The sequence below is a fragment of the Kwoniella dejecticola genome, chromosome 11 (genome assembly GCF_000512565.2).
Source record: "Kwoniella dejecticola CBS 10117 chromosome 11, complete sequence".
Lineage (NCBI taxonomy): Eukaryota > Fungi > Basidiomycota > Tremellomycetes > Tremellales > Cryptococcaceae > Kwoniella > Kwoniella dejecticola.
Window position 1 is genome coordinate 801910 of NC_089311.1, and position 27884 is coordinate 829793.

Sequence of the window (27884 nt, forward strand, 5' to 3'; positions counted from 1 at the left end):
GGGGTCATATGACAGAACATGCATAATACTTATATCTATCCCGTATGTGCCATTGCTCGGACAAAGTCTGACCTGTCCAACACTTCTTCACGACGGCGACGTGGGGAAGGAACGCGAAAGGCAGTAGTAGCGGTCATAGCTAGAGTGGGCGGATCCAGATCGAGCTAAACTCTATCAGACCCTTTGTCGTCCGTTAGTCATCATAGACTTATCGGTATCTTAGTAATCATTTTCGTCAAGGGCGTAAGCTCGTAGGCAAGCTTCACAACCGTAGTGGGGCTCGCTCGATTTGTCTGCTTTGTCAGTTCATATCAGGTCAGATCTGACTATGGGAGACCTGCTGAGCGATTTGATCTAGTAAGGGGGCTGAGCACCAAGGTCAAAGTGGTGGAGGCGCTTAGTAAGTTTTGATCTCGAGTTGAATAAGCACACATGCTAGAGCCGGAGAAAAGCTCACTTTAGCTCGGTCGTCTGATGGTAGTGATGGACGTTCCAGACAAAGGAGGGTAAGTGTGGGAGGCGTTTCTCATCGAGCGGGACCGGGCAAATTGATCGCTCCTCGTCAGGACAGACAGTCATGTCATCGGAGACATTCCTTCTGCAAAGAGGTGATCTGTGTTCCACGACCAGACACAGATTCAGCTGATCAGAAGAAGTGAAGCCTATCTTACTCGCTTGCTAGTCACTTCGAGGTTTTCGCGTTGACCGTTTGGGTCTCGGTTGCTGTTCCGAGTGTGTGCGAGAATGACAAAGTGGGGTGGCTGTATAGATAAGCGGACATTGTGCACTCGTTTTTTGCCACTTTCAACACACCCTTAGGATTTGATGCCGTCGTCATGATCTCGTCCGTATCTGCACTTGAACTTAAACCATTCTGCAGATGAATATTGATTCTTAAAGGCCATCCGCAACTTCGGCAGATCCACAAGTGAACAAAACACAGTCTGCCATGTCGACAGCAGTGATACCGCCCACAGACGATGCAGCTGGTCCCTCAAATGGTTTGCCTCCTCTCGCTGATCTTGTAAGGAGAAGTACGAAGAGGACGAGGATAGTCTATGGCGTTGAGGGAAATGCTATTGACGATGGATTGGCAAGAGCGTGAGTCTAATCACTCTCGCCTTCTATCTCAATCTCTTTAGTATGGCAAGCTCCAATGTCAGATGCTGAAATTGTTACGTCGACGGCAGGAACAAGATAAAACTTGCTACGAAACTCGCGGCGGAATATAAAGACGTTCAAACCCTACCGCCAATCTTAGCGAGTCAACAAGGTCCCTCTGGACCCAAACGACCCACTGCTGCTGCCGCTACTGCTACTGCCAACGGATCAGCCGGAACTGGACCTCAAGCCGGACAGAAATTGATAGGTGGACCTGGAGATGCTCAATCGTGAGTCTGGGTTCCGTTATTTTGGCATCTTCTCTTCATGCCTATCCGCGAATGTTGTCGTGATGCTGAATAATTTTGTTGAATACTTCTAGAACGTCGAACGGCTCGATACCTGCTGCTGAACCTCGATCATTAGTGAAGTTCAGACATCAACAAGGATTCGCTGCTGAAGGAGGTCAAGCGTCATCTCGGCTGTCACAAGCTTTGATGCGGAAGAAGGAAGCTAGGGAGGTAAAACCTGAATATCATCCACAATGTACGTTGTTCATCATCGCTCAATCCTTACTTGACGCAAAACCCCCTCCAGATACAAGCTGATACGATTGTTCTTCATTAGGGAAACTCACGAGAGTAATCTCGGGACATATGGGCTGGGTGCGAGCTGTAGCTGTCGATCCAGGAAATCAATGGTTTGCAACTGGTGCTGGTGATCGCGTCGTCAAGGTCAGTACAGCTGCCTCGACGTTCTTGGCGTGACAACCCAGCTGCTGCTGATGATGATATTTGCAGATCTGGGATTTGGCGAGTGGAGAATTGAAACTGTCGTTGACTGGTCATATATCGACGGTCAGGGGATTGGCAGTATCAGACAGGCATCCATACCTTTTCTCGTGCGCGGAAGACAAGGTGGGCTGATGGTCGATTGCTTGTGAGTCTGGTAAGTAAGCTGACGCATTCTTCCGGAACTCGCAGATGGTCAAATGTTGGGATTTGGAAACGAATAAAGTGATTAGGCATTACCATGGTCATTTCTCCGGTGTCTATTCCTTATCGTGAGTGATATCTGATCCTCTCAGCTGGCGATGTCAGAAGCTAATTATGGTATTAGCGTGCATCCGACCCTTGACGTGCTTGTGACTGCTGGTCGAGATGCGAGTGTGCGAGTAAGTGCACTCTCCTTCCTCCGTTTCGAAGCTGGCTGAGGCTGACCTGTTTGCAACAGGTCTGGGATATGCGAAGTCGAGCCAACATTTTCACCCTTACTGGGCACACGAGTACAGTAGCAGACGTCAAGTGTCAAGACTCGGACCCTCAAATCATATCTGGAAGTATGGATTCTACTGTCCGGTGAGTGACTTGGCTTGACTGACTCTCGACATGAAGCTGACAGTCGGTGTTTATTGGTAGGTTATGGGATTTGGCAGCAGGAAAATGCATGACGACCCTGACCCACCACAAGAAATCTGTTCGAGCATTGGCTATCCACCCAACCGAGTATTCGTTCGCATCTGCAAGTTCAGGTGGAAACAACATCAAGAAGTGGAAGTGTCCTGAAGGGACTTTCGTGAACAACTTCGTCGGTCACGAAGCGATAATAAACACCATGAGTGTCAATACGGAAGGCGTCTTGTTCTCTGGAGGTGAGTAATCGAGTAGCCACCCCCTTCGTCCAATCTCCTGAGCCCCGCATATCCCGTGTAGATCCATGTACTGACGAGCGGCCCGGCCGGGAGTCCAGCCGATAACGGTTCATTGACTCTGTGGGATTACAAAACTGGATTACCGTTCCAACACCTCAAGGATATCCCACAACCTGGTTCATTGGATGCGGAGGCGGTGAGTCCATTTGCTTGTTCCATCGCGCGCCTTCTTTGCTTGACCGATCATTTTTGGCTTCACATTAGGGTGTATTCTGTTCTACTTTCGATAAGACGGGTACGAGGTTGATCACCGGTGGAGCGGATAAGACCATCAAGGTGTACTCTGAACAAGCATAGATTTTGGCTTAGCTAGACTGAAATGCCATTCATGCAATGTATAAACTAGCTTGTCGAAGTGAACGCTGTGATACGTTGCTCGTCTTCAAGTTGACATTATGCATGAGTAAACAACCTATGAATCTCGATCTATATTCCATGCATTCCGTTGTGTCCGAAGCCAAACGAGATCTCGTCTTATACCGACAACTCGGCAGTCTTGACGTTCTTCAGACTATCTTGATACTTCTCCAAAGCAGGCTTGACCCAATCCCTGACGAATCCATCAACCTGTTCCGGAGCTCGTCCTACGAACGTACTTGGGTCTAACAAGGCGCTGAGCTGGCTCCAGATGGGTTCGAAGTACTTATCAGCCTTGATCCTGTCAATCAAATCGTTCTCGCCCCCTTGCTCCTTCACTACGGAACCAGCTTGGTGGGATAAGACTCTGATCTTCTCGTGGCATTCTTGTCTGTCTCCACCGGCCTTGACGATGGCCATGATGACGTTCTCCGTAGCCATGAACGGCAGTTCTTGGGAGATTCTGCGCTCGATGACTTTCGGGTAGACGACGAGACCCTCTGAAATGTTCTGGAGGGTTGTTAAGAGGATATCGGCGGTGAGGAAGGCTTCGGGGATGGTGACTCTTCGATTGGCACTTGCAACGTGCAAAGTGGAGAAAAGACACGCAAGTCAGCGACCGCCATGTAGAGGGTGTCTAGGAGGTCCTGCTCACCTGTCATCTAGCGTTCGTTCTAACCATTGAACGGAAGATGTCATCAGGGTGTTTTGGTAGATTGCCATCAGGTGTCGAGCGAGGGAACAAGCTCTTTCACATCTCATGGGATTTCGCTGGAGAAGAACAAGGTAACTAGTCAGCTGCGTGCTATCCATTGAAAGCATTTCCAGGCTATATCTCACCTTGTACGCCATAGCCGAAGAACCAATTTGATCCTTCTCGAAAGGTTCCTCAATTTCCTTGAGATTAGCAAGGAGTCGGACTGCGTGATTTGCGTAGTCAGTATTTCACAGTCTCGGATAAGCTGTATGTTCGGATTACTCACTATCAGTGGCAATCTTGTGGACTGTAGCACCGAAACTTGACAAAGGACCTAGGACATCCGCATCGATCTTACGGGAGTAGGTTTGACCAGTAACGGGATAAGCGTATGGGAAGCCGAACAACTCGGTGACCCGTTTATCGAGGGCTTCGACTTTATCGTGATCCCCATTGAAAAGGGTCAAGAAGGAAGCTTGGGTACCAGTCGTACCTTTAACACCTCTGAATCCTAGGTCATTCCTTGCTCGCTCTAAATTCCTCAGGTCCCATAAGAGTTCTTGGATCCATAATGTGGCTCTTTTGCCGACAGTAGTCAGTTGAGCAGGTTGGAAGTGGGTGAATCCGAGTGTGGGGAGGTCTCGGTATTTCTCGGCGAAAGAGGAGAATCGGGAGATGACCACGGCGAGTTTTGGAAGGAGGATGTCGAGGCCTTCTCGAAGGAATATCAAGTCGGCGTTGCTAGATTCCAATGATGATAAGCTGAAGTCCGAGCCGAATGATTTCGACAGCTTACTCGGTCACGTAACATGATGTCGCACCCAAGCTAAACAGCTCGTCAGCTTGAGGGGTTCTTCGTCAGGCAAGTGTACAATGACTCACTGAATGATACCGGCAGCTTCAGGAGCGACGGTTCCAAAAGTGTGAACGTGCGCCATGACGTCGTCTGATGCAGTCTCTAAAGTCAGCTTGACTCAGACCATTGAAGCCTTGGAAGCTGGACTGACGTCTTCGCTTCTTCTCCTCCTCGGCAGCTACTTTCATCTGAGCCTCGTCAAGATCCAAGTTGGCCTTCATTTGCTCAATTGCCTTGTCGGTGATGTCCAGACCGAGTTCCTGATTGTGATTGCTTGTCAGCTTGAAACAGTCCATTTCGGATGATGATGTAGCTGACCTTTTCAGCGATCGCAAGGTTGAGCCAAAGCTTTCTCCAGGTACCGAATCGAGTCTAAATACATTGGTCAGCTAAGCCAACACGCGCATGAGTTGGAATTAGCTTACACCCGAAGAGAAGAGCTTGGACATCTCCTTCGATGCATATCGGCTGAAAGATGTGGTTGATGAGCTTTTGCTTCGATGAGGATGAGACCAGAACCAAGCTCACGATGATAGAGGTGTTTGATAGCTGTCCATCTTGGTCTACGCTTGTCTGCTCTTGTGTTCGGCGCTCAAGACATACAGTCAGTCGGTTGCATATATTTTAACTTTTTTTGAAAGTGGAAAACAAACCTATCGGTGGTTCCGACGAAGAGCAAGGGGAATGCAGATCTTTGATAGTTTTGCTTCCGCTCTACAGTGATGAGGTGTAACTCGGCTGTACTTTTGATGATCAAGTCCGGTTATATTGATTTGGGGATCGCGTTTGACTGGTCCAACGTGTGCTCTTACCCTGTCCCTGTGTGTTTATTTCGAATCCTATCAACCGGTTAATCGATTGATTTCGAATATGGAGTCATATGGGGACTCCGCTCACCATACAGACCAACTGGATGACACGCATACCATACCATACCAACCCATTCACTCTTTCATATAACATAATTCAGTCTCATCCTCATCGGCCTTGTTATCCGCTTCTCTCTTCTGCTCCTATCTCATCGTTTATTATACCCGCACAAGTATAGTGAGTCTTCAAGCTCAGGCAGAGACAAGCTGGTCATTGTATGAGCTCGCGCTGATGTTTCGATAGTTCATATAGATTCTTACAAAATGGTCAAAGCTGTAGTCTGTGGTGCCGCCGGTAAGTGAATCAACATGTACCATCACGATAGCATACGCTGATGAGCCATGATTCAGGTGGTATCGGTCAACCTCTTTCTCTTCTCCTGAAGCTCAACCCCATCATCACCGAGCTCGCTCTTTACGATGTCGTCAACGCTGTCGGTGTGAGTGTCTTGTTCAGCCGTTTAGGCGGTCTGCGCTCCCATCAGCTTGACTCGGCTCGGCTCCTTTGTCCCGCGATTGCTCTGGCATCTTATTTCTCTCTACCAGTATGGTTGACAACCTATGCAAGAAATGCTGACACTTATTTAATGCTCAGGTCGCTGCCGATCTCTCTCACATCCCCACTCCCGCTCAAGTCACAGGATACCTTCCTCCTGATAACGGAGCTGAGAAGGCTCTGAAAGGGGCCGATATCGTCGTCATCCCTGCCGGTGTACCAAGAAAGCCAGGTATGACCAGAGACGACCTCTTTGTAAGTCCCATCATCGTCGCTTCATCTCATTCGGCCCAGCACAAAGAGCTATGCGTTGCTGATCAAGGTGACATCGGACATTTTCTCCGTTCTCCGTTAAATCCGATCCTCACAGAAAGTAAGTCTATCTCGTCAGCTCCGCTTGCATTAGTACAGAAGCTCAAACGCTGACGACAATTGACAGGTCAACGCTGGAATCTGTGCTACCCTCGCTCAAGCTATTGCCAACGCCGCTCCCAAGGCCTTCATCTTGGTCATTTCGAACCCTGTCAACTCCACCGTGCCCGTGTTCGCGGAGACTCTCAAGAAGGCCGGTGTATTCGACCCTAAAAGGTCAGCTTTTGCAACGCTGTCCATTTTATGGGAAGTCAAAGCTGATCTCGATTGATTCTCAGACTTTTGGGTGTGTCTCATCTCGATGTCATCCGAGCCTCCACCTTCGTAGCCTCCGTCCTTGGCAAACCCACCAAGGCCCAAGAATACTCGATCCCCGTTGTTGGTGGTCACTCTGGTGCTACCATCTTGCCCTTGCTTTCCCAAACCAAGCCCGCCATCGTGAGTCTCATGGCTGAATACGCATCGTCGAATGCAGACAGCTGACAGGTCTTTTCACCGTCTTGTCACAGCCTGAAATTTTGTCCGACAAGGAGAAGAGAGATGCTTTGGTCAACCGAATTCAATTTGGTGGTGACGAGGTAGTCAAGGCTAAAGGTGGGTACCCGTCTCCTTCGCACCTCAATGCACGTGATGCTCATGATTTTCATAGACGGTGCTGGTTCTGCTACCCTTTCTATGGCCCAAGGTGAGCTGTCATACTGCATGCAGCCCGCTCTGACGTTTACTGATCCGTTATACGATCATAGCTGGTGCCGAGTTCGCCAACTACGTCATCGATGCTGCTTTCGGCGGAAAGAAGGGCAAGGTCGTACAATCTTACATCAACCTTTCTGCTGATGCCGGTGGTGAAGCTATCAAGAAGGAAATTGGAGCTGATTTGGACTACTTCTCTGTCAACATCGAGCTTGGAGTGAGTAGTTGTGCCATTTCCGCTATAATCCTTACCAAATTCCAACAATCAGAATTAGGAGTAGCAAGAGCTGACCTGCACTTGATATTAGCCTAATGGTATCGATAAGATCCTCCCCATCGGTCAACTCGATGATGTCGAGAAAGGTCTCCTCGAAGCTGCTGTCAAGGAGCTCGGTCCATCCATTGAGAAGGTGAGCTGATATTTCACGTCTCGACTTTTATACTGTGCTTCTATAAACCACGACATGTAGTGCCAAGCTAACAGGTTTGTGGCTATAAATAGGGTAACACCTTCCAACCAGCTCCCCCTAAGCTTTAATTTGTGAGCTCACAAGGAGAGTTCCGCCAAGACGCGGATTAGTAGAAGTAGAGAATAGTATGAAAACGAAGAAAATGGATTAACCATAGCCATCTTACCTGTATGAAGTCATATCGAATTCATGGGTTCGATTGCTCAGTTAGCGACCCGAATAAGCATTCACCTCTGACCGATATGAAACGCCTGAAGTCTTGTCGCAAATTAGCGCTTGGCTTGCTTCTTTGTATATTCTATACGGCCGAGTCTGCGAGGCTGGGCGTGAGAAGCGGGTGAGATGAAACGCCAGGGGTCGAAATTTCAACGTTTCAACTGGGTGTGTCTTCTCATTTGGCGGCAATGGCTGGCTGATTCTTACTGTCGTGCGTTTCAGCCACTCCGCGTACAGTAGGTCCTCGTTATTTATCCCATCTCTGTCGATCGATCGTATCTCGTATCTTCTATAGTGGAAGATTGGGCCGAGTACTCTGATTTTGGGCCGAGTACTGTACAGTACGCTATTGGCGTCCGAAAATCAAGGAGCAATTTTGCTCTCTCAGGAGTAATGGCGAAGGCCAAGATGGGGAAAGAATCGAATGTGGCACCCTTGATTGTACCTTTTTTAAGGTTACTAACGCTTTGACCATTGTGTATTTTACTGGAAAAAGCCTCAAGCGTCAAAATCTTTCGACGCTAATCGTTGCGCTTGGACCGCTATCACACAGCGGGAAGTCGGGATGGCGAAAAGCGGGGTTTTCACTGGATTTAGTACTTGCCTATCCTATGGAGATTGAAGATTGAGATTACGTGGGTATACGAATGATGACAAGCCTATGCTCTAGGTAGGTGCTTTCGTGCATCATACGGTGCATACCATACATACCATACAGTACCTTACGCTAAAGCGGAAAAGGGTAAGGTCCCAACTCGTCTAGAGTCGATCAAGAAAAGGGGAGTTCGTAAGGTCTGTGGTCTGCGGTCTGTGAGTCTGTGACGTTTTTGTACCGTTACTGGACGCATTGATCGACGGACATCTACTCTTAGTCGTACTACTGATACAGATACAGATTCATAGAAATGTTCTCGGCAGACGGAATAATGCCTCATTTCTGAAACACACATCCATACACATAAGCATATCCCGTTTTTCCGCTATCTATTCGACCCTATCTATCCGTACCTTGCCGAGACTCGAGGCTTTCGTGGAGTTTAGATAGTTGAATCACACTGGAATATAGCCATCTTCCCTCCTAGCATCACGTTCCTAACCTATCAACAGCTTGTCAGCTCTTACAGGTCTTGCAAATGACCGAAAGGACCCCCTTCCCATCTAGTTCACCGGAAGAGGTAAGCCTCGATTCCTCGCGACACGATGATCATAGCTTTTCCCAGTTGGACCTGATTATACTTGTAATCTGATCAGGAACCGCCATTTACAAGAACGTACCGTGCTGTTCTGATCCTAACACGCATAAGCTTACTCCGCTTGACCTGTGCTTATCCCCTAGTACGATGCACGGATCAAGCCTCACGCTTCCCTGCCTGCAAGGATGTTTTGATCGCTTGCCTCCACGCGCAGACGGGAGTGTAGGGTTCTGGTTGTATGGTGTGCTGTTGACATCTCAAGATATCGATTTGCCCATCCTCGTCCACTATCCATTATCTCGTGAGGCCTCAACCTGACTTATCTTTTCCTCTTTATTCTTCTTGTGCTTCAACTTTTGTCTTTCTTTCTTTCTTTTCCTCATTCTGTCGAGCTCTGCTCTTGTATCGATTTCTCAACTCGAGAAGGAACTGAGCTTAGATCACTGGTCAATTCACCTCGCCGTCGTCAAGTTTCGTATACGAGGCAGATCAAGAAAACCTCATACGCCGAGCGTAACTGAGCAACCAGAATTTCATTTCCACTCAACCAAATAACATTCCTTCCTCAAACGAAACAACGTGAACATACACACAGCTCAACGGGTCTCACCTCATCCCTCTGCAGAAATCTGGGACTATCGTAAGTCGAGATCAGACCTTCTTCACATGTTCTACCTGGTGATCGCCTGTCAATCGCATTCGCACGTACAACCCCAAAGCTAGTTCCTCGATGAGTACCTGTCTTGGTCTGGAAATCTTGTAGACAGACACACACAATCATGGCTTTCCTGATTACCTTCCGAAAGAGCTATTCTGATGAGAGTTAAAAAGCGCTCCGTTTATTCTGGAGCCTCTTCGTCCTTCGTACCTGCTCTTTAGCCCATATGATATCCTACCTAGTGTACAAGGGATAAGCTAAAGATTAGTGCAATTCCCAATAGGAATATTCCTCGGTGATACCGTCTCTGACTGTCTTTTGAAAGAGATACAAAAGACTTTAACAGAAGGTCAAGGTCACTAGGAAACCATTGTCAACCTCTCGCACGTCCACGCAGCGACAATATCCTTGACAGGCTCTAGGAAACGTCTCTTGACACTTGTTCTTTTGTTCGCCGATCTCATAACGGCTCTTATAACGGCACCAGACGGTATCTGATATACAACACACAAGATCTCCAAAGCTGGCGCAACAGCTCCCAACAAAATGGCCGAACCGATCGATACCTCATACAGTTACCCGGCCAACTTATCTCAATCCTCCTCTTCTCCGCACACGGAAGCATCTCCTTCTGATGTCTTGCTTCAGCATCATGGCTTGGGCCACAATGAATTCCATTTCGATGCCAACGCTCTCGCCAACTCACCCGAACATCCACAGCCCCAAGCGCAAGATGCGCCGTCTAGCGCTTGGACTTCGATCGACAGCTTCAACGGGGGCTTCAACTCCATGAACTTGGACAACAGCCCTCTGGATCAGAAGGTCACTGGCTTCGGTAAGTGTCCAGTCCTTCGCTGACGATCCTCTAGCTTGATGGAGGTTTTGTGGCGAAGCTGACGAGATCTCTGCAGAAACGCTTAATACGTCCACTCCAGCTTTCACACCGATAATGGAGTATCCTCCTCTGCAGCCGTTCCACTCGCAGCCTCATATGCTCTCACATGCCTCCTCATCTTCCTCGTTGGCTTCCGTGGTCTCTGCCACCCAACAGAACGATGATGGACGATTGCTTGTACAGACATTCCCCACAGAGATGTCTACCAGCGATTATATCTCGATGGACCACTCACGAGCCTCAAGCTTTTCCTCCATGAATCCCTCGATCCCGCCTTTCGACGAGAAATTATTCACCAATCAACCCCTCCCTATGATGGACATGTCGATATACTCTGTACCACAGACAAACAACCTGCCTACTATGTATTCTCACAATCAAGGTATACCGCCTACAGAAGTATTCAAGCAGCAGCCACCCCGACTCGCTGTCCAGACTCAAAACTTGTCAAACATTGGGATGATGAACACGACCGGTCACATGGGACTGGGATTAGGTAAGATTACTCGAGAGAGAAGTTTCAGTCGAAGTACTCCGTATAACAGGTACAGATCCGAAAGTGTATCAGTCAAGTGAGTGACCCCATTCGCCTCGCCTGGTCTTGGCCTCCGAGCTGACGAAATCGTTGCCTCAGATCTGAAGCCGATGATGAGATCGCCACCATGCTCAGCGCTTCAACTACATACAGTAATGCGCCTTGGTCAACGACTGCTGCTTACCCTGCTCACAGCGGTCTGAGCAAGATGACCCTTCATCACCGAAGGTGAGTTTCCGCCAAGCTCCGAAATTTGGCGGCTGCTAAAAAGTCATTTCCTTCCCCGTAGGACCAGCTCAAACACACCTTATAACACTCCCATCAATGCTTCACCCATAAGACCGATGCTCTCGCGCAGCCGAAGAAGCACTTCTTTCATCCTGGCCAAACAGGCATCACAGTCTGATCTGCAGTTGCAGATGCAAAGCACTGGTGTGGTTCTTTCCGGATCTGCACTTGAGAGACAAGAGACCGTGCGCAAAGATTTGACCGAGAAATCGAACGAGATTAGAAGAATGGCCAGTCAGTCACAGCAGGACAAGGCCAGAACTCTTTGGGTTCGAAGATGGTCCGTCGCATCCAATGAACAACCCAAAGGAGACAAACAGCTGACACCCATATTTAGGTTGATGCTGAGCTACTGTCATGCTATGGGACGTACTGTTCCCAGACAAGGTCTATATCACTCATACACTGTTTCTTGCGAAGGATACGGGTTAAAACCTATCAATTCTGCCTCTTTCGGGAAAGCTGTCAGGGCCGCTTTTCCAGGCATCAAGACTCGACGTCTGGGTGTAAGAGGTAACAGGTGAGCTTTTTTAAGCGAGGCTGGATGACATGAGCTGATTTGTGCTTCGTTTTTAGCAAATATCACTATGTGTCGATCCGACCGGCGATTCAGATTGAAGCTGAACGACTAAACGAGTATGGCGATTCCAGCGGGTGAGCTGTCCCGACGCAGACTCCGTCCGACATGAGCTGACTTTCCGGTACAGCGCTTGGCACGTTGTCCCGGAAGACGGGTCAATGGACTTCCGAACGACCGCTCAGGACATCGACGAGGATATGGAAGAGGAAGATCTAGAAGAGAGCGAGGAAGAGGAGGATCCATTCTCCACATCGTGCGTCGCATCTTCCGCACATGGAAGTGATAGCTGACGGGGATTTTCTTCGAAAAGCACCCTCAAGAAGTCGCCTTCCTCCTACGACTTCAGGACATACACTCGAGCAAGCTCGGGCAGTCGATCTAGGGCAACGTCCATCAACGACTCATTCTCGACTAGGCCAAAATTCCCGAGGCGGCACACTACGGCAGCCTTGAGTGGCGGCTTCGTCGCTCAGCAGACACAAGAGACACCTACCCCAGTTTACAACTTGCCAGGCTTCCCTACCTTTGCCGATGCCAGACATCTGGCTAACCAGCAGGCTTTGCAAGATTTCTGGAATTCCTTCTGTCATCATCAAGAAGCCCTGGTGAGCTGTATGAGAGGCATGCAATTTGACAAGTATGAAATGAATGTGAGTGGCGCCTGTCCAGTGGGGTTATTCGCGTATGCTCATACCAGTTTCTAGTGTCGAACTTTCTGGGCTGGACTGTCGCACAGAAGTTACCAGATGACTTCTCAGCCAAACGTATCCACAATGGTATCCGACGCGATGGCGATAACATATGACATGAGTCGTGTGGTGATCGGCGCATTTCCGCTCCAAGTAGAGAGGCTGATGCTGCGTACGACAGCACATCATCGGGATTCTGCTCGGCAAGCTCAGCATCAGCATGAACGTCACGACCCAGAATGCCCTTCGAGCTTTGGCTGAAAACCTCGAAATGATCATGGAAGACGCTTTGACCTCCTTTGCAATTGATTTCAGAGAAGCTAAGGTGGAATTAGCTGTCAGAGCCGCCCATTTGTTCAGTAAGTTACTTAAACAGCTGGGACAGACTCACTCGGTGGCTGAGGCGATACAAAACAGCTCGTTTCCTGGATTTACGTCAAGTCACATTCGCCCTCGGACCTATACTTTCTGATGCAGCTCAAACTAGGGAAATGATCTCTGCTTGGAATGCGCTCGACATTCGATCAGTTTCCGATCAATGCGCCCTGTCATGCTCATGTGAACAAGACGTACTGGAGCAAGTGCTGGCAGATTTCGGCCATTGGCTCGCCGAGACCGAGATGCCACAGTACAGGAATAACGGTGTGAACAGATTGACCGAGTGGGTGGATCGGGTGCTGAGCCAGGTGCTTGGTGTCCCAGGAGTAACGATGAGAGCGTGAGTCGATGTCATGCTAAAAGCTCGAGTATACATACTAACGCTAACACGATTGGATCATCTAGAATCGTCTGCAGAGTTGGCTTCATCACGTCTCAAGTGATGAGAGACTTTGTGAGTGTTCCAGCTGTCAACGAAGACTCTCATCACTTTGCTGACTAGTCGCATCTCAGACTCTCAAATCCGAAAAATCGTTCGGCCTATTCCAGCTCCTCAAGACGTTCATCGATGACTATGTGTCCATCACCTCCCTCAGACAGACTGCGCTCTCGTCCAAGTCAGTCGGACCTACCATCCAGACACCCTCGATGGGCTTCACGCCTCAACACTCCAATCGATCTTCGATTTCCAGCATGAATCTCTTTATCCCTTCTCCTAACGAGCTTGCTTCCTCGACAAACTCGTTGAATGACTTGTCGACCGCCGTCCCGACCTTCATGTCTGGATCCACAGGGTCTAGCTTCGATGGTCAAGCTCAATACTTGCCCTTACCTATGGAAGGTCTCGAGAGCGAAGGTAATTTGATCACTCCCAGACCGTTTGGGAAGGAAGGCCAAACCGACAGTATCGGTTCCGGAGTGAACTTGACTCCTTACTCTTCCTGATCGTCTGTATGGTCTTACAAGTTTTGTGCTGTTTATAATGCTGAAAATTGACGATGTGAATTGTTGGAGTCTTCGATCTGTTTATAGATGGGTTTCTTGCTTGGGCAATTTTGATGATGATGAAGAAGAAAAAGGAATTTCTCATTTCAATGATTTCGGTGGTTTACTTGTGGACAATCTATCTTGCTCTCTCGCTTTTGGTACTCATTCAACTTGGATCGATTGAATCGGCATTGATCTATACGATACATGTGTATATATACGAAAATAGCTGTACTGCCCTATCGATAGCTTGCGATCTGCATGAATATCATACCATATCATGATAAATCTGGGCGCTTGACTGTTCTGTAATTATACTTGACATATTAAGGCAAAACATGCACTACTTCTACTTCCCGTTGCTAACCGATCCCTGATCTCACACTAACTTGTCTGAGATCCCGTGTGTCAGCTTGACCTAGTCCATCTTCATTCTCTGCTGAGTCCACCATTTGCCCAAGGCATTCGCAGCTTCCACCACGGGCCCATCTCCGTTAAACACCCGGGCATTCTCCAGCATCAGCTCGACATCTTCGTCTATATGCTTCGCCTCCCTATATTGCCCTTTATCGAATTTGCCTTTGATCAGCGTCAGGTCCCTCGCATCTTCAGGCGGGATGATATCGAAGTATTGTGGGATTCCTAGGGCGATCGGATCAACAGCTGTTCTGAACCATTCACTAAGGTGGCTTTTCAGCGCTTGGGCAATTAAAGAGCCCATCGCCTTCCTTTCATCTGGGGTCATCTTGGAAGAAGCCACTTTCGGCCATTCTTTCCAATAGAGAGCCTCGACGTGATCGGCACACTGGGTGATCTCGCCCGGAGGGTTGAATTGCCGACAATTCGCGAAGACCAATTCGACATCCCGAGCGAATTGCCCCAGGTTCTTGTACTTCTTATTATCGATTTTCTTGGTGATAGTTTCGAAGTCCATGGGATGTTTGATCTCTTGGAAATAAGTTGGACACCCATCGACGATGGGATCAACAGGTTTCAGGAAGAAGACAGCCTGAATATCTTTGCTGAGTGCAGTAATCAACCCTTTGGCCCGTTTGTTCTTCATCGGAGCTGTATTCTGGACAGTGGGCGGTAAATCGGGCGGAGGACCCTGCCTGGTAGGAACATACGCAATCGCGTCTCCAACGGGAGGTTGGGGCTGTGACTGCGAGTGCGGCTGCGGATGAGTCGAAGTGTTTTTGTGGGATTGAATTTTAGCAGGCGGCGGAACTGAAGATCTTGATGGCGCAGGAGAAGCAGTTGACCTTTCGATCGAAGATGCTTTCTTCCCTTCTGGTGGGATAGTCACAGACAATCCCTTGAGCTTGGCTTTCTTGACATTAGATTTCGTTTCCGCCGCCGAAGGCAGTGATTGATTGGAAGATGGCGGCGGAGTAGGCGTGTGAGAGGAGGCCGGCGTAGAGAATTTTATCTTCGGTTTGATATCTATTAACGCGGATGCAGGTTTTTCAGGTGACTTGGTTCTAGGTTGATACGATGCAGATGTAGAAGTAGAAGTGGAAGTAGAAGGATTCGGAATCTTGATTTTCTTGGCGGCAGGAGGCTTAGGTGATTCTGATTTGGACGGTAACAAATCGCTCAACCCATCGTTCAGGGATGGTCGACGTTTCTCAATCTCGTCAATCTCCGCGCCCAGTATATCATCCAGTTCATTTCGCGATCTGCTGGGCTCTTTCCTCTTTTTTGAAGGTTTAGCAGCTTCACTGGTTGGGAAGGTCGGAACAGGTGGCCGGTCTGGACTTTTCGTGCTGGAGGGCGTAGCCTTCTTAGAAGAGGGTAAGGGCGGTGGAGCCATCGGCGGGACATGTTCTGTGACGGACGTATCGATCGTGACATTCTTAGGAGGCTTCACCTTGAATTTGACAGCTGTACTCTTCGGTGCAGGTAAAGTCGCTTCAACAGCTGAGGGAGCAGGCAAGGCGGTGGATCGTGCCGCCGGCAAAGCTTTCGGCGCTAAGGCAGCTTGTTGGGCTGCTGCGGCACTTGAGCTGAGAGTATGTTCGGTCTTTGTCCACACTGAACACGATGTCAGCTGTAACTTCGTTACTTAGATGCAGGAAAGAAGACAGACAACTTACGGTTGTTGAACATCTTCTCGAAGGCTTCTCCTGCTTTTCTGACGGGACTAGCAGGGCTGACGTTATACGAGTAACAATTCGAGATGATCAACTTGACATCGACGACAAATTCCTGTCGATTGGTGTACATCCCGTTATCCAATTTCGCCGATATCGTCTGAAGGTCCATCGGATGCTTGATGATAGCCGCATAGCTACACCCATGACAATTTATCGTGAGCTCAAAGCAAACGTGCATGAGAACGGAAGACTTACTCTGCAGCGTTATCTCGGACGGCATCGACAGGTTGCCTGAACCAATGACTGCTCTTATGCCCAATCTGCATCCGGATGTTCAACAGACATACATGCTCACAAATTTGATACACTCACGAGCTTCTGAAGGGCGATGGCAATGGCTTTGAAGTCATTATCGCTCAAGCCGTTCTTCTGCTGCTTCAATACTTTCTCTTTCTTCTTCTGCGTAGGTTGCTGGAAGTTGCCATTGGCGTTCAACGTGATCCTCAGCGGTGTGGTCGCCGCTGTAGGTGTAATGGATTGGCCGTCCAGCACCGGGAAGCCGTAACCTGTATCAGAGAGGGGGCTCAGCCAGATGCAGAAAGTGACCCTTGCTACAAAGCTTACCTTGGGCATCAGGTCGAATCTCAGAGCTGCCCATGCTGAGCCTGATCTTTGGGGTGGGCAAAGGAGGAGCGCTTTCGACAGTAGGCGTCTGCAGAGTGATCATGGTTCCTGGAAGCGGCTCGGTCGTACTGCCCGATATCACCTCTGCAGCCTTCAACAATGCCATCCGAACCTCGTGATCGGGCAAAGTAAAGCTTGAGCTAGATCATAGGTGTAAATCAGCTTCTCACTCGATGTCGCTAGCAGATCAGGGTCTCGAGACGACTTACATCAATGCGTCTTGAAGAATAGACTTGATATCCAAACGCTTCGAGAAATCCTTTCTGACAGCTTTGACGATCGCTGTGTTCTGCGCTTCCAAGCGCTTTTCCTTTGCATCGTCATTCTCATCTTCCACTACACCCGGTTGGGGGACTTGGATTTCTCCCAGCGCTAGTGTCATCAAGATAGATTCGGATAAACCTCTTGCAACATGTCGACGTATTGTGAGGGAGTTGTCGGCTCGGATCACGTCAATCAGGTATCTGTCAACAGCGAGTGACCGTCCAGGCGGTTTGCACAGCAACAGACCATCGAACGCTACAAGTCGTATGGGCTCAAAGTTACCCTCGCTATTGATATGGTCAGCATTATGGCGCCGTAGTGACACAAAGAGCCGACTCACCGAGTATAGCTGAGAAGTAATCTGGCATCATTTGTTCGTTGTCCAGCTAAGATCGATTTGATGTGGGTCTAATCAAAATTCAGCTGGTGTGTTGAGGGATCGAGGGCTTTTCGCCTCACCTGCAGACCAGCCTTGGTGATCAGATTATGATGACTGGGCACAAGCCTGTCCATGGTCATGACTCGATCCAGCGCATCTGTCGATTCTCTCAGAAGAGCCATTTCGGCTTCGCGTTCGTCCTCGTTCAGCGACTGTTGTGTCGATCCAAAGGTGAATGCATTGCCGATGGCGGTGATGACTGCTGCAAGGTAGTACGAGTCGGAATACTGTTGATCCCTCAGTCAGCCAGTAATTCAGTGCTTTGAGCAAATGGAAGAAACACACGGCGTTCCCGGTATTATCATTCAGCTTGAGCAGATCTAGTAGAATTACTCTAACATTTTTCCACACAGTCCTGGTCGCCATATCACGCAGATCCGGCATGGTAGCGATCAAACTCTGCATTCGTAGTCAGCTGTCTAGCCACTTTGTCCATACAGAACGACTCACCTTCTTGACGAAGTAGTCTGAAAAGTTGGAAAAATCGTTAGGCAGAGGTCGACATTCCATATCCGGTGCTTCTGCATCAGGATCACTAGGTGGATGACAATATAGCGTCTGAAATAGCTTGAGCACAAGGAAGTATCCTATGTAATCGCATTCGGACACGTTATACTGCAAAGCGAAGCTAAGTCAGATTAGGCCGTTCAACAATGATCAAAATCGACGCACCACAGCTAAAGCTCGAGCAGCTTCCATCCTGACTCTGTAGTAGTAGTTTTTGACCAAGACCGTCCTAGCGAGTTCACTAGCGATCACAGGGGAAGGATACGCTCGCATCCGATTGATTGCCTAGTCGCACATTTCGTAAGCTGCTAAAATCCTGAAATCATATGTCACGCTGACAACCCACCTCGAGTTGAGCAACAACATCTCGATCTCCTTGAAGTTGCGAGATCCAGCACCACGGCTTCTCATTGTACTCAATCGAAGCCAGCCACTCGCATTCTGGGTCAATCCTGATCCACTCATATCCACCATTCTCCAGCATGAGGGCATCCGCATCGTTTTCTCCCCACTCAGCCACCCTCCAGCGCCGGCATTCCTCTTCGTCTTCCCAAGGAGGATAAGCAAATACCCCTGCTCGATCAGCAGCTTGTAATCGAGCTTCGTCCTCTTCATCATTTGCCGCTTCATCCGCCAGAGCATCTTGCATCTTACTGAATCGCGCCGCTATGTGGCCCGAACGCCGTGTCCGCTTGTATTTGGTGTTGAAGGGCAATGGGAATGTTTTTGAGGGAGTCTTGATATCTACAAGATGCTCGAAAGGAGCTCCATCTGCTTCGTGGATCCGGACCGTCAAACTCCCCTACAACAGAGACATTAGCTGGCAAATCCTCAGATGGCTGAGTAAGCCGACATACCTCGAAAAAGCGAGTTGGTCTCCTCCACACAGCCGTCTTACGCGCCTTCTCTCCCAAGCTTTGTATGTATTCATGAGCAGGTTGGCTTTGATTCACCGTGAATTCCACTATGAGCTTTTTCTTAATAAAATTCGTCCTGATTGATAATTTCGGACATCCACTTCCGAATATCCACTGATCTTGGAAAGTCTGCAGATCCAGGCCCGAGACCTTCCGACATTGTCTGAAGAAATATTGTGTCGATAGTGAGTTCCCTTGAAGTTCATCTGATAGTGACGCAACAAATATCCTTGGTATGACTTGCGATAATCCCAATGAAGTACCTGTTTTAGCAATATATCTATCGAGGATATGCAGTACTAAAGGAGCTTTCAGATTGATGAATGCCGTAGTGTTCGCATCCGGTGGATCGATTATTCCGGGCACGCATAAAGGCCATTGTGACCCCTGATCTTGCTGAACACATTTATCGATATCCTTCTTCATCCTGAATCTATACTCGTTATTCCCTAAGAGATGCCGTATGAACTGAGCTTGGATGTACAGAGCCAGACCGTTGATGAGCCATGTGTCCGCCAGAGTCCGTTGAATGATATTGACTCCTACCCATTGCTGGATCAAAGCCAAAGACAGGATCTGGCGTATCTCTAGGGCTTCCTCGATGATCGTAGGCGGATGAAGCAGGTCCGAAGATAGGATAGCTAAGGTCGCGGAAGTCGAGCATTCGGTCCGAGGGTTGTTGACGAAGACCGCTTTGAAATCGGTGAACGGGTAAGAACCCATTTCAGCGTAGAAAGTCATGGCCCGGGGTAACCACGATGTCGAATGTTTTAGATTGTCCAGTTCACCAGGGAGGCAGAATGCCAGGATTGGCTTATGCGATTCGTCGGCGGAGCAGCAATGCATCTCGAAGGGACCGGCGGCGAACGATATGTGCTGGACAGAAGTAGGGTTGGTCTGTAGGTAATAGAAGATGACCTTGTTCGGATCGTGAGGGTGTGTCACCTGAGGAAGCATGTCAGTCGAGGTGCTGTTGCTTTTGATAGGACTTTGGAGGTGACTCACTTGTTCCATCAGCTCTCCGCTGCTGACCACCATCACAGGATACGCTTCCTCGTCTGGTCCAGGCTCTCCTCCTTCCAGATACCGAGGCACGATAAATTCTAATTCCCAAGTACATCGTTCCCACAAGCTGTCCACACATGGCGTCCAGATCCTAGCTGCATCATACGTGGTAGGCGACAGATACATGTGTGGGATTTGCTAAGAGAACGGAGATTGACTGATCAGCTTGAGAGCCCTACATTTTGTTCGGAAGACTACTGACGAATTCGTTACCTGCATCACCAGGTCGCTTGAAAACGATACCTTCCACAATATCTCCACCAAGGACAAGCTGATAATCAATCTGAACTTGTATAGGCGCAAAAGCAAAATTGGAGGTTTGCGTCTCTACCAACCTGACCCATCCACCCGAAACGTTGATCGCCAATTCACCTTCATCGCTCTCACCCATAGCTGACCAGGTTTTCCTCTTGATCTCAGGATGCGACTTGAGATCTATCGGCGGTTCCCTTACCGGTAAAGGTTGGAACGGGTTGGATAGCGTAAATGATACAGGTGTAGGCAGGAAAGCTTCCAAAGGTGTGGGCGACGACAAGGTGACATTGTTGATTTGCAGTAAAGGAGAAGCGTTGAGATATATGGTTCGTAATGCCGGGTTGGTCGGTTCGATAGTGAGGAAAGCTGAGGCAGTAATGATACCTTGAAAGTCTATGTCGAGGACGTTCCTTTGGTGCGTGAGTACGAACCCCCGAGAGGGAGGGTATACTTCCTCCACCGCCATGGTTTCTGCTTGTGTCGGACAAACGCCCGGGAGAGATGACCGATTTCGTTACGATAGCGGATAGTCCGAAGGCATCGTGTACCCCAGCCAATGGATTCAGTACGACCCCGGGTCTGTCAGTTCCCTGTGCTTCTTGCGGTCGAGCAGCGCTGTGAGCGGGCAGTGTAATGTCACAAGAGAGAGAATTGAAAACCAGATTATGAGGTGAGTTTTGTGTTTTCGTGATTCGCATTTACATGGTGGCAACAAGTCAACCAGGAACCCGAACAAGGTGGTGAACGCGAGCCTATCAAATGGTGACGCGCGGCTCTTTGAGTGACTTTGAAAATAGGTGTGCGAGTGTTTATCAGTCAGCTCAATCGGGTGGTGCCCCTCATCCGGATATCATTCGATTCGATCAGCGCAATAGGACAAAGGGACAACGGCCGAAAAAGTCAGTTAGCTGAACAGATCGATACTAAGTACTAACAACATCATACGAAGAGCTACACAATCAGCCATACCTGGAGATCCTTGAAAAGACGCACAATGGCCGATCAGGATGTCGTCCCCGCTACAAGGAAGCCGCCGACTTTCCAGAGAGCTCTGGTGGTGAGTGATCCCTCAGTCCAGCTGATACCTTCAGGCGAATCATGTTCTTTCACCGGAATTGCAAAAAGACTCAGCTCAAATCAAATCAGGTTACGCTGACATAGTCGAGTGATATACCAGTCCGGTGCTATCTCGGGTCTGGCAGTAGACTTCATGTTCTTCCCTTTAGACACGATCAAAACGCGGATACAGTCTTCTGCGGGGTTCTGGCAATCTGGCGGGTTCAAGGGGGTGTACCGTGGTGTCGGTAGTGTAGGAATGGGTAGTGCTCCAGGTGGTGAGCTTGCCGGACCTCGCAGAGTGACCCTCACATGTGGATGGAGCTGATGGAGACGTATCATGATTAGCCGCCGCTTTCTTCGTGACGTACGAAGCGTTGAAAGAGAAATTACCCCAAATACAGTTTTTCAAGGAGAATCAAGCGTTCGTGCATATGACAGCTGCCTCAGGTGCAGAATACGTACGTTCTGATCACTTATCTCTCCCATTCCTTCACCTCAGACTTCGCACTTTACATTCGGGATCAAGCTTGGGCTTACGATGCAGTATGTTGACGCACTAGATATCATGCTTGATAAGGGTTCCCACGGAAGTGGTCAAATCGCGGACGCAGACGGGGGCGTATGGGCAGGGGAAAAGCAGTATACATTCGGCTATCTCAACGATGAAGTTTGAGGGTATAAGGGGCTTTTATAGAGGTTTTGGGATCACAATAGCCAGAGAGGTGAGTCAGGTAGCTCAAGAGATCTTAGAGATGACCCTGACGTCTGTTTCGCTCAGCTCCCCTTCACATCGATACAATTCCCATTATACGAAGGGCTCAAAGCCCAACTATCTAAACGATACCTCGACGGCCGTCGGCCTACGCCGTACGAAGCTGCTATCTGCGGATCAATAGCGGGCGGCATAGCTGCGGGTTTGACCACTCCGCTGGACGTGGTGAAGACTAGAGTCATGTTAGAAGCTCGGGTGAGTCTTGGGCTCTGACACTGACACTAATACTGATGATTTGTGATTTGAGATCTGTGTAAGTGAAAAGAAGAGATCACTGACAAAATGCTTCGACACCTAGACGACAACAAGTCTGCCTGCAAACGGTATACCGCCCCCCAACCAACCTTCTCCCTCAATCTTATCTTTCCCACCCCGCTTAATGAGCATACTGCAGAACGAAGGTCCCTCAGCATTATTCAGAGGATGGCAACCCCGTTGCTTCGCCATTTCCTTAGGAGGAGCCGTGTTTCTGGGGATATACGATTTAGCGATCAATTTCGGTATTGAGAACACGACAAATACCGAGGCCGATACGCAGAAGAAGCTATCGTAGATCCCATAGGTGAATAGACTGTAGACTGTAGATGGAGAAGATGGAAATGAACGGAGTATAAGTGGCTAGGATACCCATACGGCATAGTAGCGTTGTACGAATAATTCACGAAGCAAAACACAATAAATGCATAGTAATACACTTTGCCACCCATTTTCTCATGCCTCATGAATCTCGTTGCGAAGTACTTGCAATACAGGGATTGACTAATTGGCGAATGCTTGTACTCCGGTGATGGCTTTACCGAGGATCAGAGCTACATCGTCAAGTTAGCATACATCGCGCTCATTGCAGACCACTCGCTCTAGGCCATGTATACTCACCGTGTATGTCCTAGGAGCCGAGCATGTCTTAGTCAGCTATACAGCTACATTGACTACCGAAGGATGGAAGATCAAGTGCAACTCACATGAGTACCTTCGTACGTATTAGCAACTTGTAAATTCTGAACATGTCTTCCTATATGGTATCTACCAATGATCACAATCATCAGTAACAGATTTAATACATGAAATCGCAGTCGAAAGCAGAACCTAGAAGTCGTACGCAGAAGCGAACAGAAGAAAGGAAGACTCAACTCACTCGTCGGAACAAGCATTCCCACCTAAAATATCTAATAATACTCTAGAATGTTTCAGAGCCTCACCACAGTTGTTTCGTTTCATCATAGATACCATATCGGGCGACCACAATTTCTGGTCCTTCAGTCTTCCTAGTTGTAATGAACCAAGCAATCCTAGCGTACATGCCGAAGAGGCGTCCGATAATTTCTTTTGAACAAGTTGGAAAGCTGCCAAAGGTCTATCGAATTGTTTTCTGTCGCCGATTTGCTATCATCAGCATCCAAGCGCTCGATTGAGACGGGTGATGACAAGACAGGATTATTTCTGTTTCCATCGGACTTACCGTTCTAGAGCGTACTCTCTTGATCTGGCAATACAGTCCTCCAAAGCACCCATGACACCCCAACTTATCCCGTATCTAGCATTGTTCAGACAACTGAAAGGTGATCCCAGGCCACTGGATTTTGGTAGGATCGCATCGGAAGGTATTTTCACATCTTCAAGGAATACAGATCCGGTTATCGAAGCTCTGAGAGCGAGCTTGTTCTTGATCGCTGGCGCAGATAGTCCCGGTGAACCCTATACCATATCAAGACATCAGCACGCAGGTCTCCACGTATAACCGATCCTCAAGGCAATGAAGCAGGCCGCTATAGTCTAGATCGACGCACCTTCTCCACTAAGAACCCTTTCACTTTACCTTTCTCGCCGTTCTCGACTACCCTCGCCCAGATCACGAACAGGTCCGCTACCGGTGCGTTCGATATCCACGTCTTGCTTCCATTCAAAGTCCAGCCTTCTTTCGTCTTCATAGCTGTGGTTTTCATGGATGAGGGGTCCGATCCATGATTCGGTTCCGTCAGGCCCTGGACCGGCCGCGACATCGATCGGGTTCAGTACCGATACCCAATCCCATGAGGCAGCAGAGAATAAGCTCACGAAACATCCAATCATCTCTCCGGTCGCTTCATACAAAAATTGTCAACTTGGCCGCTCACTTACATAGCTCAAGGGTTTGATGCAATGGCTCACCTAATTTAGGTAAATATTTCTCCTTTTGCTCCTCCGACCCAAATTCATTGATGGGATGCATCACCAAACTCGATTGCACGCTCATAGCAGACCGATATCCCGAATCGACTCTACGTATAGCAATAATCAGCTAAACCGATCTCGATCACCCCGTAGTTACAAGAGGCCAAAAGCAATGAGTTGCCTCAACTCACCGCTCAACCTCTCTGGCTATCAGACCATACGAAACGCTAGATACCCCGGCACATCCATACCCATTGATCGTAGCTCCCAGTAACCCTAACGAGCCCATCTCTTTCAGGATCTTAGGATCGAAATCTTCCGTTCGGTACGCCTCCAGCACTCTAGGTTGGAGGTTCTCCTGACAATAGCTTTTGGCGGTCTCACTGCACCCGAACAACGGTAAGATTCATCAGCTTCCTTCCTCGAACATCGATTGTATGTATAATGCGTTCACACACTGTATTTGCTGTTCTTCCTCTGTCAAAAGGGAATTCATATTCAATGGATCCTATTCACCTATCGTCAGCTCGATCGCCCTATGAACGACTGTTTGAGTCAGGGGTTGTTAAGCTGAGCTTACCTCCCAATCGAACTTTGGGAAGTCTGCGGCAATAGATCCCGATGCATAGTCAGCTCGCATCCCCTTCAGCTCGCGATCCTCGCAAACTGAGTGGCGCTCACTACTCGCCATCCTCCTGCTCCCTATGAAGCCGCTACTTCGGCTCACCGAGCCCAGTGTGCTTCTTAGTGCCGGTCGCAGAGCCTGGATTCGAGTCATATTGTTGCGAATACTCCGATGAGACGATGAATCAAGTCAAATTGAACAAGTGATATTCCGTCACAATCTCAACACACTTCTGCTGCTTTATATAGTCGGCTCACTCTTTGGCGATGCAGAACCGAGATCAAATCGATGTACAAGCGCTTGTTATTGCAAGTTACCAGAGCATTGGAGAGAGAACATGTGATCTGACTTTTGACTTTGAGCTGATCATGGGTCGGTCATAGCCGGTATCATCCGTTGATCGTGCGCGTTCCTGTTTAGCCATCATCTTTCGGTAAAACACATCGAAGCCATGGTGACTGAGTGACGAGGAGATGCAGCAATGAGATGCAGCGTGCTCATTGGGAGCACGAAGAGCAGTGCAACAGATATTGATACATCTCAAGAACAACAATCTCTACACTTATTTTATTGTTATGATGCCCACTTTGATAGCAGTGTGTGATTGCACTGTTTTTGAATGAAGTTCGTCCGTCCTGGACAGATATTTTACGCTTCTCCGAACCTATCAGGCATGATCACGGGACCCAACAAGCTCCATGAATAAAGAGCATAGCAAAGCCAAGAGCTGATGACTCTCATCCACATCGTCGTCTCTGATCGACCAATATACACATCTGGTTCGGCGTTGTCGAGTGATGCCAAAGGATCCGCCGGGTGAGATACGGGAGAAGTCGAGATGATGGCCCTATAAGTCCGAGTGAGATAGGCATTAGCTAAACGGCCAAGATCGCACTAATGCAAGGCGACTCACCAGTCTGTCAGAAGCCCTGCGACGTACATCGCAGCCATGACGAAGATAATGTGGAACCAGGAATACTGTTCATTTAAGCCATCAGCTATAAACTCTCATTGGGAGATAGCAGTAAGGTGAACTCACATTGTACTTGGTACCTCCTCGCTCATCATCCCTTTCTTCTCCGATCGTAGCTTCGATCTCATCGTCCTCATCCTCCGGTTCGTCCAGGACACTAGCAGGCAGAGACCCCGCATTGACAGCCGCCAGAATCGCCTGATATCGCATCTCATCTCGCCTGCCTTTCGGCTGGTTGGTTACCAATCTGACTTCTCCGTCTCCGTTCTCTTCACTCGCATCATTTGGCAATGCTATCGCTCCAGCTCGATGACCTTTGCCGACCAACGCTTTAGACTGCGTAGCGGCTCTCGAGGTCGAATATGCAATAGCCAAGAAAGTGAACAACGCTCCAACAATGACCGTTGTAGTCTTGGTACCTCCACTCGCATGTAGTGGATTGCAATGACCTTTCTCGTTATGGTTGACCACAGCGGACGCAGTAAGGTAGGTGCAATAGGCAGCCACCATCGATGCTTGGGTCAAACCCGATTTCGGATTGGCTTCTTGGACGGGGTGAGAGATGGCTAGGACCGTAACGATGAGCGATAGGATAAGATTGAAAGTAATAAAGAATGTATTTGTCCCGCATCCCGATCCAGCGAAGAAGACGTAAAGCAATGTAGTGAGTGTGATTGAGGCTGCGAACATCCCGAAGGTCGATCCGACCAGTATGAATTGCCATAAACTGGATTCTGCCCTTTCCCAATTATCCAGGCATGTTTCCGACCAGGTATGGGCGAAGTCGACCAGAAGGACCAGACCGATGAGAATGAAGAGGAAGGCACCGATCGGAGCGATGTAAGAGCCGTAAAACATGAAGAATTCGTTCGGTATCAGGAACGATAAAAACGATAAGAGGAAATAGAGAAGTAGTTTTGGTCCCCACCATCTACGGAATATTGTCAGCTATCTTGCCTTTCACGTGCAACTGCTGCACAAGTGGCTTACCCATTTTGGATGGCGGCTCTCTTCGTCTTGGTGGTTCTGACGCCGATAAGGGTGGCAGAGAGGAGTAAATGGAACAGCGCAAGGGCGAAACAGAATCGGTGGACCTGTCAAGTTGAAACAGAATAAGCTTCGTTCGCCTACAAATTGGCGCGTCAAGAAGCTTACAGCTAAAAGGCCGTAGCATTTACCGCCTGAGCAGTCCATCTTGATCCAGTCCCAGCTCAGCTTCTCGAGCTGTTTTATAGCTATGTCCGTACGTGACAAGTACGCCAACATCGACGATAAGGCAAATATCAACTAGATATCAGGGTCAGCTCGTGTCGAACCGAACCAGAAGTCTTCCCAAACTCACTCCGAAGCCGACCCTAGTAGCTATCGACGAGTTGCAATTACATGATTTACAGAATGCCGAGGCAGCAGTTCCGCCTGCCCGTGCCATAGACGTATCAGCTTGGCCTTGCCCGGCGAGGCGAATGCGAGAAGAGCTGAGACTTACCCATGAAGATCATGCATCCCGAAAAGAGCGAAGAGCCGATAGCTCCTATCCCACCAGTTAGGAGGGGGATGGATAGTAACGCACCCATTTTGTTGATTTGCTGGAAATTATGGGTTGAAAGAGGTTAATGTATGCAAGACAGATAGAGATATCTTATGGCTCAAACGATCAGTCGGTGGCGAAAGCACCAAAGGAGCCCACCCGCATGAAACGCTCCGAGAGGTACACATAGGCGCACCTTTCCTTTTTTAGGCTGTTACGCCTAACTTGCCCCTCCGTTGTTGCCGTAAAACCGTCCGGCACTGAAATTTCAGTAGTCGTCCTCGCAACTCCTCTCTTTTTTCTATCTTTCCAGCTCATCAAATCAAACATAATTCGCAGGCAGATCATTGTGAGTATTCTCTCCACTGACTCGCTGCCAGTGTGGCCCTACGTGCTGTAGATCTCCCCACACCACCCCCCGCGTCAACATTCCCAAGTGTGACATAACCTCCAGATGTGCCGTTTGGACCTCCTTTCTTGACTCCCACTTATTCTCGCCTACTTTTCT

At 48.8% G+C, this 27884-nt stretch overlaps 8 protein-coding genes across 8 annotated transcripts; 4 read left to right on the forward strand and 4 right to left on the reverse strand.

Annotated features, from left to right (window-relative positions):
* Positions 1 to 949: 949 nt before the first annotated feature.
* On the forward strand, positions 950 to 3109 carry I303_108423 (pre-mRNA-splicing factor PRP46; the record flags this gene model as incomplete). The annotated part of the gene is made up of 11 exons (XM_018410525.1): positions 950 to 1101; positions 1191 to 1391; positions 1484 to 1647; positions 1729 to 1835; positions 1902 to 2018; positions 2085 to 2164; positions 2221 to 2275; positions 2335 to 2459; positions 2520 to 2752; positions 2851 to 2948; positions 3017 to 3109. 11 exons carry the CDS (start codon positions 950 to 952, stop codon positions 3107 to 3109), a joined length of 1425 nt encoding a protein of 474 aa, XP_018260334.1.
* Positions 3110 to 3286: 177 nt separating this feature from the next.
* I303_108424 (adenylosuccinate lyase) lies at positions 3287 to 5279 on the reverse strand (the record flags this gene model as incomplete). The annotated part of the gene is made up of 10 exons (XM_018410524.1): positions 3287 to 3746; positions 3825 to 3940; positions 4010 to 4089; positions 4153 to 4607; positions 4663 to 4692; positions 4749 to 4812; positions 4874 to 4982; positions 5041 to 5094; positions 5148 to 5190; positions 5251 to 5279. 10 exons carry the CDS (start codon positions 5277 to 5279, stop codon positions 3287 to 3289), a joined length of 1440 nt encoding a protein of 479 aa, XP_018260333.1.
* A 576-nt stretch (positions 5280 to 5855) lies between these two features.
* I303_108425 (malate dehydrogenase, NAD-dependent) lies at positions 5856 to 7690 on the forward strand (the record flags this gene model as incomplete). The annotated part of the gene is made up of 10 exons (XM_018410523.2): positions 5856 to 5886; positions 5943 to 6031; positions 6187 to 6342; positions 6527 to 6675; positions 6738 to 6897; positions 6969 to 7053; positions 7109 to 7144; positions 7206 to 7369; positions 7461 to 7562; positions 7655 to 7690. 10 exons carry the CDS (start codon positions 5856 to 5858, stop codon positions 7688 to 7690), a joined length of 1008 nt encoding a protein of 335 aa, XP_018260332.2.
* Positions 7691 to 10235: 2545 nt separating this feature from the next.
* On the forward strand, positions 10236 to 13999 carry I303_108426 (uncharacterized protein; the record flags this gene model as incomplete). Its single annotated transcript, XM_065969829.1, has 13 exons — positions 10236 to 10524; positions 10601 to 11156; positions 11219 to 11347; positions 11409 to 11687; positions 11745 to 11927; positions 11984 to 12061; positions 12115 to 12240; positions 12298 to 12637; positions 12692 to 12805; positions 12858 to 13035; positions 13094 to 13394; positions 13460 to 13508; positions 13568 to 13999. The coding sequence occupies 13 exons, from the start codon at positions 10236 to 10238 to the stop codon at positions 13997 to 13999; spliced, it is 3054 nt and encodes a 1017-aa protein (XP_065825901.1).
* A 460-nt stretch (positions 14000 to 14459) lies between these two features.
* I303_108427 (uncharacterized protein) lies at positions 14460 to 20734 on the reverse strand (the record flags this gene model as incomplete). The annotated part of the gene is made up of 15 exons (XM_065969830.1): positions 14460 to 16075; positions 16138 to 16331; positions 16393 to 16457; positions 16510 to 16703; positions 16762 to 16961; positions 17031 to 17372; positions 17426 to 17493; positions 17545 to 17751; positions 17810 to 17923; positions 17975 to 18139; positions 18197 to 18316; positions 18378 to 18833; positions 18889 to 19893; positions 19954 to 20151; positions 20216 to 20734. 15 exons carry the CDS (start codon positions 20732 to 20734, stop codon positions 14460 to 14462), a joined length of 5463 nt encoding a protein of 1820 aa, XP_065825902.1.
* A 528-nt stretch (positions 20735 to 21262) lies between these two features.
* I303_108428 (uncharacterized protein) lies at positions 21263 to 22652 on the forward strand (the record flags this gene model as incomplete). The annotated part of the gene is made up of 6 exons (XM_018410520.1): positions 21263 to 21325; positions 21446 to 21602; positions 21673 to 21785; positions 21888 to 22049; positions 22106 to 22294; positions 22398 to 22652. The coding sequence occupies 6 exons, from the start codon at positions 21263 to 21265 to the stop codon at positions 22650 to 22652; spliced, it is 939 nt and encodes a 312-aa protein (XP_018260329.1).
* Positions 22653 to 22858: 206 nt separating this feature from the next.
* On the reverse strand, positions 22859 to 25028 carry I303_108429 (uncharacterized protein; the record flags this gene model as incomplete). Its single annotated transcript, XM_018410519.1, has 12 exons — positions 22859 to 22908; positions 22976 to 22985; positions 23062 to 23122; positions 23235 to 23468; positions 23559 to 23794; positions 23887 to 24081; positions 24155 to 24180; positions 24248 to 24357; positions 24442 to 24633; positions 24709 to 24758; positions 24831 to 24853; positions 24932 to 25028. 12 exons carry the CDS (start codon positions 25026 to 25028, stop codon positions 22859 to 22861), a joined length of 1284 nt encoding a protein of 427 aa, XP_018260328.1.
* Positions 25029 to 25523: 495 nt separating this feature from the next.
* I303_108430 (uncharacterized protein) lies at positions 25524 to 27422 on the reverse strand (the record flags this gene model as incomplete). Its single annotated transcript, XM_018410518.1, has 7 exons — positions 25524 to 25722; positions 25789 to 25853; positions 25915 to 26779; positions 26839 to 26942; positions 27004 to 27135; positions 27191 to 27264; positions 27335 to 27422. 7 exons carry the CDS (start codon positions 27420 to 27422, stop codon positions 25524 to 25526), a joined length of 1527 nt encoding a protein of 508 aa, XP_018260327.1.
* Between the last annotated feature and the right edge of the window lie 462 nt (positions 27423 to 27884).